The 12,778-nt window shown below is 41.2% G+C and overlaps 2 protein-coding genes across 2 annotated transcripts in view; one reads left to right on the top strand and one right to left on the bottom strand.

Annotated features, from left to right (window-relative positions):
- Positions 1-7,523, bottom strand: part of NEDD9 (neural precursor cell expressed, developmentally down-regulated 9) — a 297,774-nt gene extending 290,251 nt beyond the window's left edge. The window contains exon 1 of the mRNA XM_082638858.1: positions 7,372-7,523. The gene's annotated coding sequence lies outside the window, so the exon portion shown is untranslated. The remainder of the gene's footprint in view (positions 1-7,371) is intronic.
- Positions 7,524-8,113: 590 nt separating this feature from the next.
- TMEM170B (transmembrane protein 170B) overlaps positions 8,114-12,778 on the top strand; it is a 29,344-nt gene continuing 24,679 nt past the window's right edge. The window contains exon 1 of the mRNA XM_082638870.1: positions 8,114-8,514. Within this exon, the coding sequence (XP_082494996.1) occupies positions 8,199-8,514 (316 nt within the window). The 5' untranslated portion in view covers positions 8,114-8,198. The remainder of the gene's footprint in view (positions 8,515-12,778) is intronic.

Raw genomic sequence — 12,778 nt, 5'->3', positions numbered from 1 at the left:
AAGAAATGTGCCCTGGTTGCAGAGAGGAAGTTGCATTTTGTTGTACAACTTTTTGGTTACGCAGAACTCTTGGCCTAATCGTGAGAGATGACATCTGTTCAACAATTGCACAACTTCCTCCTCGCTCAATCAACATCTGTTAATTTGATTTGATTTATTTTTTAAAATTTATTTATTCAATTAATTTATTTTTGGCTGTGTTGGGTCTTCATTGCTGCGTGCGGGCTTTCTCTAGTTGCAGTGAGTGGGGGCCACTCTTCGTTGCGGTGCGTGGGCTTCTCATCGTGGTGGCTTCTCTTGTTGTGGAGCATGGGCTCTAGGCTCGCAGGCTCAGTAGTTGTGGCTCATGGGCTCTAGAGAGCAGGCTCAGTAGTTGTGGCGCACGGGCTTAGTTGCTCCACAGCATATAGGATCTTCCTGGACCAGGGCTCAAACCCATGTCCCCTGCATTGGCAGGCGGACTCTTAACGACTGTGCCACCAGGGAAGCCCCTGTTAATTTGATTTTAAGACACAGTCTTCCATTCCTTTGGTCATCAGGAGTGATGAAGAAACTAAGAGAAGGAGCCGAGTGCCCTACTTGATACAACCTTTTCCCCAACTGAGAACTGGGTCACATGACCTTGGCTATGAAGAAGGCTCTAATTCATCCTATCTTATTCTTATAATACCCTCAGCACTTATGGAATATATATATATACACATATATATATATAGTGAATATATATGTCCGTAACTGAGTATACACATTGTATTACATATATAAATATATACATATATGTAATATATTTACTGACTACACACATATATTATGTAACATATGTAAAATATATAATATATATTATTCCTGCAATATACAGTACATATATGTATATTATTATACATATTACTATACATTATATATAATACATATTAAAATAATATTATTGTATACTATATACATGTATAATAACACATATTATGCATTACATTATACATGTATACATAATAAACATACATTTACATATACATAATTATACAATGTTAGTGTATACTCAGTCACAGGTTGTTGTTAAGTGTCTTCTATTGTTTCTAATGCATGTTTTATTCTCTTAAACCAATGCTAGGGTCTTTAAGGGAAGGAACGGTGTTTTTCTTATTTTTTAACACATATGATTAGTATAATGAAAGAAAAGTGATGAAAATTATTAACTTCAGTTCAAACTTATACTTTTACAGTGGGCCAGATGTTCTCATTTCATTCCCAGTTACCCCAGATATTTACTATCCAGGTAGATCCCAGGGGAACCGCAACAGGGCTGCAGCTCTCATGCAACACCAGCAAGAAATAAAATTTGTTGTTTAAACCAATGAGATTTTAAGTTTCTTTGTTATGTAGCATGGTCTAGTGAAACCTAAGGTATAGCCTAAAGCAGATCTAGTGGACAAAAATAAGTAAGATTATAGAAGACCTTTAGTAACGTAATAAATATGGTAGATCTTATTCATATAGACCTCGCTATTCCCTAAAAACAGAGAATACACCTTCTTTAACTGTGTACTCACTTACCCAAATTAATCATATACTGGGCTACAAAGAAAACATCAGTAAATCCCTCAAAGTGGAAATGGTATAAATAACATTCTTTGGCTACACAGTAATTAAACTATGAACTGCTAAAAAATATAGAACCGCCTCCCTTTGAAAGTTGAAAGTTAAAAAAGAATCTCTCTTTTACATAACTTCAAAGTAGAAATCAAAAGTAAGATGGCAGAATTTCTAGAAGATAACAACAGAAAATGTTAATAGAACATCATGTATCAAAAGCTACAGGATACAACCTAAGCAGTGCTCAGGGCAAATTCAAAGTTAAATACTTGTATTATTATAATACTTATACCTAGAAAAAAATTGACAAAGAGCTGCTTCCCTAAAGCATTGACAGCAGTTTTACAGTTGAATTTCACCAAACACCGAAGGAAAAGAAAAATCCAAATAAGGACAGCTTCTAAATATTTTGTATAAAGCCAACACAACATTAATCAGCAAAAATAAAAAATAAAAATAAAACCCACAAACTAAATTAAACACAATTTTAAAGAGAAATGTACAGATCAATCTCACTCACAATACTGATGACATAATTCTAATAAAAGATTAAGACATGGAATTAAGTAGCATATTAAAAGAATGAGAGATCATGACTAAGTGGCATCAACTCTAGAAACTCAAAGAAAATGTATTAGGAAAATTTTAATATAATCCTCATATATTTAGGATCAAAGGAAGAATCACATTGTCATATCCATAGATGCTAAAAAGAGACATATTCAACAACTTTTCAAAATCAAATTTCTTAATAAAATAAAACATTAAAATATCTCAACATCCCCTAAATTTATTTATAAATGTAACATGACTTCAGTGAAAATATAACCAGTAATATTTTTAGAATTAGGAAACTGATTTTAAAGTTCTTCCAGAATAATACACATTCAAGATTAATCAGGAAAAAATTGAAAAATGAATAGAAAAGCAAGACCTATCTTAGAACAACCTGAAGCATATTGTACAGTTAAAGAAAATAAAAATAGTGTGGTGCTGACACATGAATAGATAGATAGGACAAAAATGAAAGTCCAGAAATAAATCCAAGTATACATAGAAATTTGCACATGATATAGCTGGTGTTTTAGGTCAGTGGGAAAATGATGGATTTTTCAATAAATGTTTTGGGACAATTCAGTTGCCATCTGGAAAAACAAAATTAGATCTCTACTAAATGTTTTACATTAAAAAAATTCCAAGTGGACCACAGGTGTAAACAAAGACACCCATAAAATTTTTAGAAAAGATATGAGACTTAAAAAAATCAAATCTGAGAAGGGAAGACATTTTAAAGCATGGCGGAAGACTTAGATACCATAAAAGAAAAGGCTGACAACAAAAGTATCAGAAATTTCTACACGACCAAAGAGTTTTGTTAAAGCTAAAAGGCTACTGACAAACTGAAAAAGATGTATACAGTACATATCACAAATGGTTAATTTGTTAAATATTTAAAAGCTCCTACATGTAAGTTTTTAAAAGATAAATTACCCAAAAGAAAAATGGGCAGAAGTGCCTCGAAAAGGCAATCGATATGTTCCTTCACACACACATAAAATGTGTCACCTCACTTAAAATCAGAAAATCGCTAATAAAATACAGTGAAATACCATTTTCACCATTTTGTTCTTGGCATACAATGTTTTATGATGTTTAGCTCAACAAGTAAGTACTTTAAGAATTGAGTTTAGTGTGGATTATGCATCATGAATCTACAAGTGGCATTTAATCAACACACTATTTTATGTGTTTTATATTTGGCCTTCCATCCATAATATGACCAGACTGGATGCAGGGTAATTTCAGACACTGGTTTTTAGGGGGGAAACTGAGTCTCCTGTATTGCCAAATGCAGGATTTTGTATGCGTGTGATTTCAGCAGAGTCTTTCTTTACACTCACATTCAGGCCTCAAAGAATGAATTCTTAGAGTTCAAATGTCATGTATTATCTCTTTTATTTTTTTTATTTTTTATTTTTTGCGGTACGGGGGCCTCTCACTGTTGTGGCCTCTCCCGTTGTGGAGCACAGGCTCCGGACGCGCAGGCTCAGCGGCCATGGCTCACGGGCCCAGCCGCTCCGCGGCATGTGGGATCTTCCCAGACCGGGGCACGAACCCGTGTCCCCTGCATCGACAGGCGGACTCTCAACCACTGCGCCACCAAGAAGCCCCTATTATCTCTGTTAAAGACTTAGGATAATAAACAAGGAGCTACAAGGCAGTGGGGAGTGGGCTGGGCAGCATCTGGCAGAAATTGGAAGGTAGGTGGTTTGTATGCACAGGTGGAGGGAAAACAACAAGGATCAGGTGGAAAATGGAGCTAGTGGCACGGGCAGTTACCTGCCTGTCCTTCCATCTCAAACATGCTCCTAACCCTCCATGACTGTGGGTGGACGTCATTTCCCACTGCCAATATGGATCATCTCTCTGCTCTTTTCTGCACAGGGCTGGACCCCTCAGCAGCCCCATAATGGTGACCTGGCACCCTAGGTATGCCATATCTTACTGCAGAGACAAAATAGGACATACCTTGTTTTTCTGATTTACTGTGATGGAAATGTCTCTTGACTCTTAACAGGTGTTCTGAGAAACATTTCAACAAGTAAATTTCAGTGCAGTACCTATTTTAAAATAATATGCACGACCATTTCTTCCTCTTATTTCTGTCATTTCTTCCAACAGAATTTTATATTCTTCTTCAAAAAACCAACAGTGCTTTCGTTTTGTGTGTGTGTGTGTGTGTGTGTGTGCGTGCGCACGCACGTGTATAAGAAGAAGATACAAGATTTGGGCAGAAGTGAGGTTTTGTGTATAGATTTTGAAAAAAAATTTGTCTAATAGTGTTATAAAATTTAACACTATTAAATTAGTGTTATGAAATTTCAACCCATCCTTGTGAAAATTAAATGAGCTAATATGTTGTACTTGGCACAAGGTCTGGCAGGAGGAAAGAGCTATGTGTTGATTATTACTATTAGTTAAAGGACGCCAAAAATCTGAAGAGGTACCATTATTATTCCCATTTTAAAGCTAGTAAGTGATGCAGCCAGTGTTCAAACCATATTTTCCAGATAATGAATCTTTTAAACCTGCCCCATCACGCAGAGTTTGGAGCTGCTGAAATGTGTCGCGAGATGAAATTAGGTTGCCTATGTAATGTGACTCTGTGATATAGTACCGTACAGCAAGAAAGGAAGCTAATAAAGGAGAAAGATGTCCTCAAAGTTAATGTTTTTCTCAAAGGATCAATATCATTTTATATTCTAATTGGCTTTAAAAGCTTTCTTCTGGGCCCTCTCTAGACAATTAATAGGATTCCTAAGACTTATGGGTATTCCCTTACTTGTGTGTAAGAAATAAACTAGGAACTCTTTGTGAATTGTTATTTATTTCACATGCAAGGGCACGGGGCTAAAAGAGACCTCTAGGATTTATCTGGGGTGTTCCCTGATTTCTGGCAGGAATGTGACTAAACCATTCCTTGACCGGTGTATTAACTCAATACTGAAAACCTGCAAGGAGAGAAATTACACACTTCCACCTGCATTATTTCAGTTTTGGGTTTCATAACCTTGGCCATTGGGAAATGTTCAATTCACTTAAGAATATACGCTTCCAACATATCATTATGTTTATCATTAGGTTTATCAAGGCAAACACAAGTTGAATGCAAGGTATTAGCCTAGAGAACTGAGACCTTATGAATCTTCAAATCCTGTAGATAATGCCTAGCACAGAACATTATTACAGATAACAGATGCCAAATAAATGCTTACTGAATTGAGCTGAATAGCAAGGGAAACATTGACTGGTTATCAAAGTGCATTATCGATTTGGGCCTTCCTTGCTGTGTCTTACTTTCTCATTTCCAGAAATCAACACTTAGGTTCCATTCAAAAAATTATGTGAAACAAGAAAAATGCTGACTTTTCTATGAAGTTTATTCATTTATTCATTCAACAAATATTTGATGAACACCATGTGCTAGGCATTGTCCCAGGTTCTGAATATTTTAAATGCATGCTACCATGTTGTAAACAGTAGAGTGTAATAATAAGAAACCCACTGATTCCGTGTAAACTAATTAAAAGTTCCTGATGTGAGAGTTTAATCAGCTGCTGCTTAGAGAGTTTGATATGAACCCTTCATTGAATGTAGTCATATTCTCTAATACCGCTAATCATATAATGTCAAACCTCTTATTGGTAATCATTAGGTAACCTGCATCTCCCCATCCAGAACCTTAAAGGTATGGAGTTGATAGTGAGGTAAGGAAGATGCTGTGGCTACTGGAAAGAATGAGCAGACTAGGAATTCAGAAACTGGGCTGTGAAGTGGTGTCACCTCTCTAAGGCACTTAATTCTGCAGAATCAGTTTCCCCTATCTGTAAAATAAAGTGAATTGGCAAAGGTAAAGCCTCTTTTAAGTCTGATTATTTTATAATCTTAAATTAAGATCTCATTAATTCTAAATCCTCAGAAGACTATAACTCCACATTATGAGTTTTGGCTCAGTTCTTATTAGTGATGCAGACTCTTCCCTTTCCTCCTGTGTTGCGACATCAAACAGACAATACATATGCCAACTAAAAATTGTTTTTTGCCTTCTGGTTCTATAAGAATGAAGTTAGTAGCCACTGCAGCCGCTAACCTTCCCCACACCCTGAAAGGAGTTCAGGGTGGAGATCAGGAATGAGGCCCTCCTGTGCTCCAGGAAAAACTGGCAGAACAGGTCTTCAGTTAGGTATTTTCAGGAGAAGAATATATGAGCCCAATTTCTTGCATCTTCTCACATCTAGAAAAGCACTAAAATCATTAACAGAGACACCTGCTCCTCGTGACCAGCACCAACCTTCTTGTGACCAGCAGCAACTTTCTGCCAAAATGTGTGCTTAAGGGCACATACTCCCCCTTCACCAAAGTCACATATATACTGACCTCCTCCGCACCTCCCTAGAGCAGCTGCTCAGAGCTGCCTGAAAGCCTGTATCCCCGGCTACAGTCTTCGTTCTGCCCCCAATAAAACTTAACTCACACCTCTCGCGCTGTGCATTTTTTCCGTTGACACATACATACGTATATAAATATACATATGTATATTTTAAGGTGGTCCCCAAGAACACCCTTTACAGGTGATCCAACCCTCCTGCGTTTTGCCCAAAGTACTTGATGATTTAGCTACAGCATGAACTTCGGCGTCCTTTGCAGATTTTCTCTTCAGACAGTAAAGCGGTTGAAAAAGGATGGGGAGAGGCAGCTGACTGGTGCATATGTGGTCACTGCCAAAACTTAATTCTTATTTTTCAAGATAAAAGGTTTCAGACTTCAAGGAGGAGTTCACTTTGTTGTGGCTGAATTTTAAGACAGTTCCTCGGGCTAACGGTGGATATGGAGAAAGGCAGCAAACCACGGGAAGAGAGGTCTAGTTTAAGTCCTGAGCTGGGCGGGGGGCAGATAACGGCGACTTTTACAATTTAGGTAAAGAGAGTACTGCAACGAAAAAACAGGTAGCCCCGAGGATGGCCCTGGCCCTGAGGTGTAGGACACCTGCCCAGCCCCGGGACTGCAGGTGATTTCAGATGCCAGAACCACGGGAGGCCCAGGTTCTTGCTGTGGGTAGGACTGGATGTAAAGTGGGTCTGTTTCTGTTTTAATGGCTTTCGGATATATTCTCCAAGTAGTAACGTACCCAGGTCATGTGACTCACCCCCCCAAAAAAACCCCAAACCCACAAATCTACAATGTTGAGATATTTATACTTGTTAGAAAAAGTTGTACTCAGACCTTTTTATCCAATGTATTTCATTCGAAGCCAAAGATGTGAACTGTCACAGCATCCACCTGACGGAGTTTGACACCTCGCTCCCCGCCACGTAGGGTGGCGGCTGCACCTCAGCCTGGAGCTCCAGCTCCGCCCGGATTCTCCCAGGGCGCGCGCCCGGGGCCGGGGGGCCGGGGGCAGGGAGGGCGTGGAGCTGGTTCCCCTGGAGCGCCCAGTCAGCAGCGAGGCCCGGCGGTGGCGCTAGTGACGTAGGCCGCGCTTCCCTCCGCCCCACTGCGGGCCGAGGCTCAGCCCCGTCAGCCTCGCGAGCTCGCGCGCGCGAGAAGCAGGAGGAGGAGGGCTTTGGGGCCGGCCGGTTGTCGAAGGGCGACGGGTCGCGGGAAGGGGGAGAATGAGCATGCGCAGCAGCTCCGGGGAGGGCGGGGGAGGTGGGGACCCGTGCGCGCGCGCACGATCGGCCCGGGGCGGCCGCGGGTGGAGGGGGCGGTTCCTCGAGTGTCGGCGGCAGGAGGGTTGGCAGGCTGGCGGCAGGTGCTGCCGCGGCCACTGCTGCCGCCGCCGCCGCCGCCTCCTCCTCCGCCTCCTCCGAGTCCCGGGTCTGCTCGTCCTCTCGCGGTGATGAGCTGAGCCCCGTCGGGGGCTGCACCTGCCGGCTGCCCATCACCCCGGACCTCCCGGCGTGACCTCGGCCTCCTCGCGTGCCCGGCCCCCGCGGCTCCGAGCTGCCCCTGAGAGGGAGCGGCAGCGGCCTCCTCCGACCCGAGTCCTCGCTCGGGGGCCGCGCGGGGAGAGCGCCCGGCCCCCTCCCCTCCCCAGTCCGCCGTCCTCGATGTCTCCCCGGCGGGGAGGGGGCTGCCTGGGAGACGCGCTGAGCGGCCCCCCCCGGAGGCCCGTCGGCAGCAGCAGCAGCGACCAGCCCGGCGACCCGAAGCCTCCCCCGGCGGCGGCGGCCTGGAGGAGCCGCGCACCCGCCGCCGCCCCCGGAGCCTCGCAGCCGCCGCCGCCGCCCGGCGCCGGAGGAGAGGGCGGCGGGCTCCCCCCAGGGAAGATGAAGGCGGAGGGGGGCGACCACTCCATGATCAACCTGTCGGTGCAGCAGGTCCTGAGCCTCTGGGCCCATGGGACGGTGCTGAGGAACCTTACGGGTAATTGATGCGCCCGGGGTGGGGACCGGGATGCGGTGCCGCCCCTCGCCTCCCTTCTCCCTCCCTCGGAGGGGAAGCGCTCCTCGCCGCCCCACCCCCGTGCGCGCCCCGCTCGGGAGCTCGCGGTCCCAAGTCCTGGCGAGGAAGGTGTTAATTGATCTGCTCCGCTCCTGTTCTGGGGGCGCCGACGCCTGTCCCCCGAGACCCCGGCTCCAGAAGCGCTGGGGGAGAATCCACGACCCCCGCCTCCCCTCCCTTCCTGCATGGGGAGGGCCGGCGACCGCCCTGCCTCTGTAGTACGCGTGGAATAGCTTTAGCGCTGAGACTTGAGTACAGTTAGCCTTTATTTATCTCCCCACCTCCATACACACACACACGCACACGCACACGCGCGCGCGCGCGCTTCTTGCTCTTTAGGTCTTTTTCTAGTTTAGCTCTATTTCTTTCTTGCAAATCTCAAATCGAATGCAGGACTTAAATTCCCTGCTCACAATGATCAATTTGCTTCAACTGTTAATTTTGGGTTTTTTTTGCGATATAAATGACTCATTAAGTAGATTATATTAGGTCACGGGCTGGGTCAAGGTCTAGTGAATTCTAAGCACTTTTTGCTTTAACCATATATCTTCTCCCTCTCCTATTTCCTTTTATCTGTCTGTCTCCCTCTGGCTCCAAGCTGCTGCTTCTGTGACATTTGATAATTTTGTGTATTTCCCTTCATACGTCAAGGCTATCAGGAGGGAATTGGACTTAATATATTATAGTAGTTAACATCAATTTCTGGTTGTAAAAGTGAGCAATAATACTCATAAACTTTAAAAATCAAATGTGTAGGCCTGGTTTGTGGAGAAACTTCTGGCTTGGTTAATGCAGAAATGCTTGTATTATACCCTGACTTTAAAAAATACTCGCTAAAGATTAGTGTTTACAAGAAAGTGATTTCAGTTGCAGTTTGATGACTCCTCAGTGCGTACTTCTCAGGGAAGAATCTTAAAAACATACTCAGGATTTAATTTTTGAAAATGTATAAGACAGCTAATTTTGATAGAGCATTAGCATTTCAAAATGCATTATGTTAAACTGGTTAAGACTATGGAGAGTATTTTACAAATATAACCTGTCTTGATAGGATACAAGATATTATAAGATCTGGCATTACATGGAGTTCAGATATTCATAGAGAAATATTGGGATTATTTACCACAAGGTTGAGTTTAAAGACGCTGTGTGCCTTGAATGTGGAAACTGCTATATAAAATTAACATGGGGGGGGCTTCCCTGGTGGCGCAGTGGTTGAGAGTCCGCCTGCCGATGCAGGGGACACGGGTTCGTGCCCCGGTCCGGGAAGATCCCACATGCCACAGAGCGGCTGGGCCCGTGAGCCATGGTCGCTGAGCCTGCGCGTCCGGAGCCTGTGCTCCACAACGGGAGAGGCTACAACAGTGAGAGGCCCACGTACCGCAATAAATAAATAAATAAGATTAACATGGATTCTGGATTGATTTATGGTGCCCTCACTTTTAATCTGTGGTTATTTAGCTTGGAGCACACTGACCTTATATGATGGTTGCAGGTCAGGAACATGTTTTTAGTTCTGAAAACCTACACTGACATAAGAACCATTTCATTGTTCAATTGAATTTTGAGATAGACCGCTTTATCTTAATTATGGCTTTCCTTGTGTTTATCCACTGTTAATATTTCAAATGTTGTATGAATTATGTTTATTGGAGTAAAATGAAAAATAAGGATTTAAGAATGTGTATTTGTATATGTTAATGACTGGCTTAGCTTATCGGTGGGTATTTAGAGAAAATTAGCTTTGGGAACCATAGAGTAAATGTAAATGTAACTTACCTCTTGGACATATTTAACAATATTTTAAAATATTTACTTTAACATTCTGAATCATTATAGTGGCTTCCAGTTCCCATAGGTCAACCGTTAGGCTAACAATAGTAGTTTCAACCCAGGGTTAGTTCTAATTATCTCCTAACATAATCTTAATAATCAGCTGTTGCTCATTGGACTTGCCATTTTATAAAGGATATGGGATATGCTGAACATCCAAAACCAGGACTGAGGGGGGGACTGAGGAGCATAGGAACCTCTTCTAGGAAATTTAAACAGAGTCTGAGTACGCAAAATTCTGTAAAAATGGAGAAAATAGATTAGAAATAGGCTTCACCAGCAGGTGAATGTACCACGTTAGGAACCCCATCACTGCTAAAAAGTAGACTCCGTAAGTGGTAACATTCTGATGTGGTTCATTATGGCCTTCTCCATGCTGGTGACCTTCGCGATCCCACATGCAGCTTGATCATTAGTTAAGTGATGCCTCCTACAGTGCCATTTTTTTTTCAGCTTCGTAATTAAGATGTAAGTTAAAATTGTTTATTAATTTTTTTAACATCTTTATTGGAGTATAATTGCTTTACAATGTTGTGTTAGTTTCTGCTGTATAACACAGTGGATCAGCTTTATGTATACATATATCCCCATATCCCCTCCCTCTTGCCTCTGCAGTGCCATTTAGAACTTAGTCTATTAAAAACAAACACACAACTTCTAAAACAAGATAACTCCTATTTATTGAATGCCTGCTATGTATCAGGCAATTTACATATATTATTTCTAATCTTCAGAGTAACTCTCCAAAGCAGATTTACAAAGAAGCTCAGAGAGGTAAAGTTGGCCCACATCAAATAGCTTGAAATGGCTGAGCTAGGCTTGAAACCCGTCTCTGCCTACAGAACTACTCTTTCCCCCTTTGCAAGCTGCTTTAGCTACTACTTCTCTGTTCTCTGTAAACAGAATGAATTAATGAATTAAGTGCTTCATCTTGTTCCTTCTGCTCCTTATACATGCTTTTGTTGTTATATTTTTCAATTACATTATAATTTTTATTTGTCTCTTCTAGACTGTGAGCTTTTTGAGGGTGGAGTCATTGTTGTAATCATGAAATTCTGGAATCCTAGCGTATTGTATCTGGCACGTAGTATATGCTTAATGCATGTTTACTGAATTGAGCTTTTAAAACAATACTTAACAGTTGCATGATTAAAACGTTCTAGTTGCCTTATTTTTCAGCTACATCTGTTTGAGTGAATATGCTTTTAACTAGGACACAAAGTGTTTAAGCAATTTATATAGATAACTGTCATACTTTTAAAACACAAAAGTGCTTTTTTGTGCTAGTTACCATTCTTTCATGTATTTTATTTAATCTTTTCAACCATCTTGAGAGAGATTAGTGTTTATCCTTATTTTACAGGTTCAGACATTGAAGCAAAGAGTAACTTGCTTAGATCTGGTAGCTAATAAGTGAAAAATTATTACCTTTTTTCAGATTATGATAACACATATTAAGTCAGAAGGCATTTTTGTCATCATCATAAACTTGAAAATGAAACAGGTAATAGAAAGGAGCATAGTGTAGGACCAGACTGATTTAGACTTAAGAAATGACTGTGAAGGATTTGCAGAAATCTCATTAATAGGAATTCTGGTTAATTAAAAAGTAAATAAAAGGGTAATGTACTCTCATCTTTTATTTTTTTCAGTTAACAGGTATGATTTATTCCTCTGTCTGTATCTTACCCCATAGGTGAAGCACAATTTTGACCTTTTTATCTCAGAGACCAATCTCTTGAAAGTAGTCTTGTGTATGTATTACTTTGATAGAAATAGATTTTTTAAAAGTGATGACAACTAGAAATTAGAATTAGCCAACATTTTAGAGCTAGAAGTTATGTAGTTTGATTACTTCCTTTTAGAAATATTGAGATATACATGGCTGGGATCAAACAGTCATTTAATGACAGAGCCAGGACTAGAACTGCTGTTCACTGACTCTCAGTTCTGTGCCTTTTGCTTTTATTCTACATTTGATTTTAACTCAGGTAGGTCTGATAGATGATAAATCTTAAGGCACTTAAGAATAGCTTTGTAAGTATTTGCCCCAAATGAGCCCAAGAATGGGTTAATGGAACTAATTTTTGTCCAGAAATAAAAGACACTGTGTAAGATATTATTGAATAGTGATAATAATAGTAATAATCTTTCTAAAATGTTAAGTTGCCATAGCCTATGTAAAAGTTAGTGATCCATATTTACTATATATCTAGTTTTAGAAATCCTACCAAGTTCAATCTATTTTTTCTCCTTCCTAGAAGACAGTAGTACTGTGGGGATTTCATATAGAGATTAACACCTGGAGACCCCATCTTTGTCACTTAATAACTATTGCCAGAGTTCTCTTGTG

Source organism: Mesoplodon mirus, assembly GCF_964341445.2.
Source record: "Mesoplodon mirus genome assembly, chromosome: 12".
NCBI lineage: Eukaryota > Metazoa > Chordata > Mammalia > Artiodactyla > Ziphiidae > Mesoplodon > Mesoplodon mirus.
This window is presented reverse-complemented; position numbering and strand designations above follow the sequence as displayed.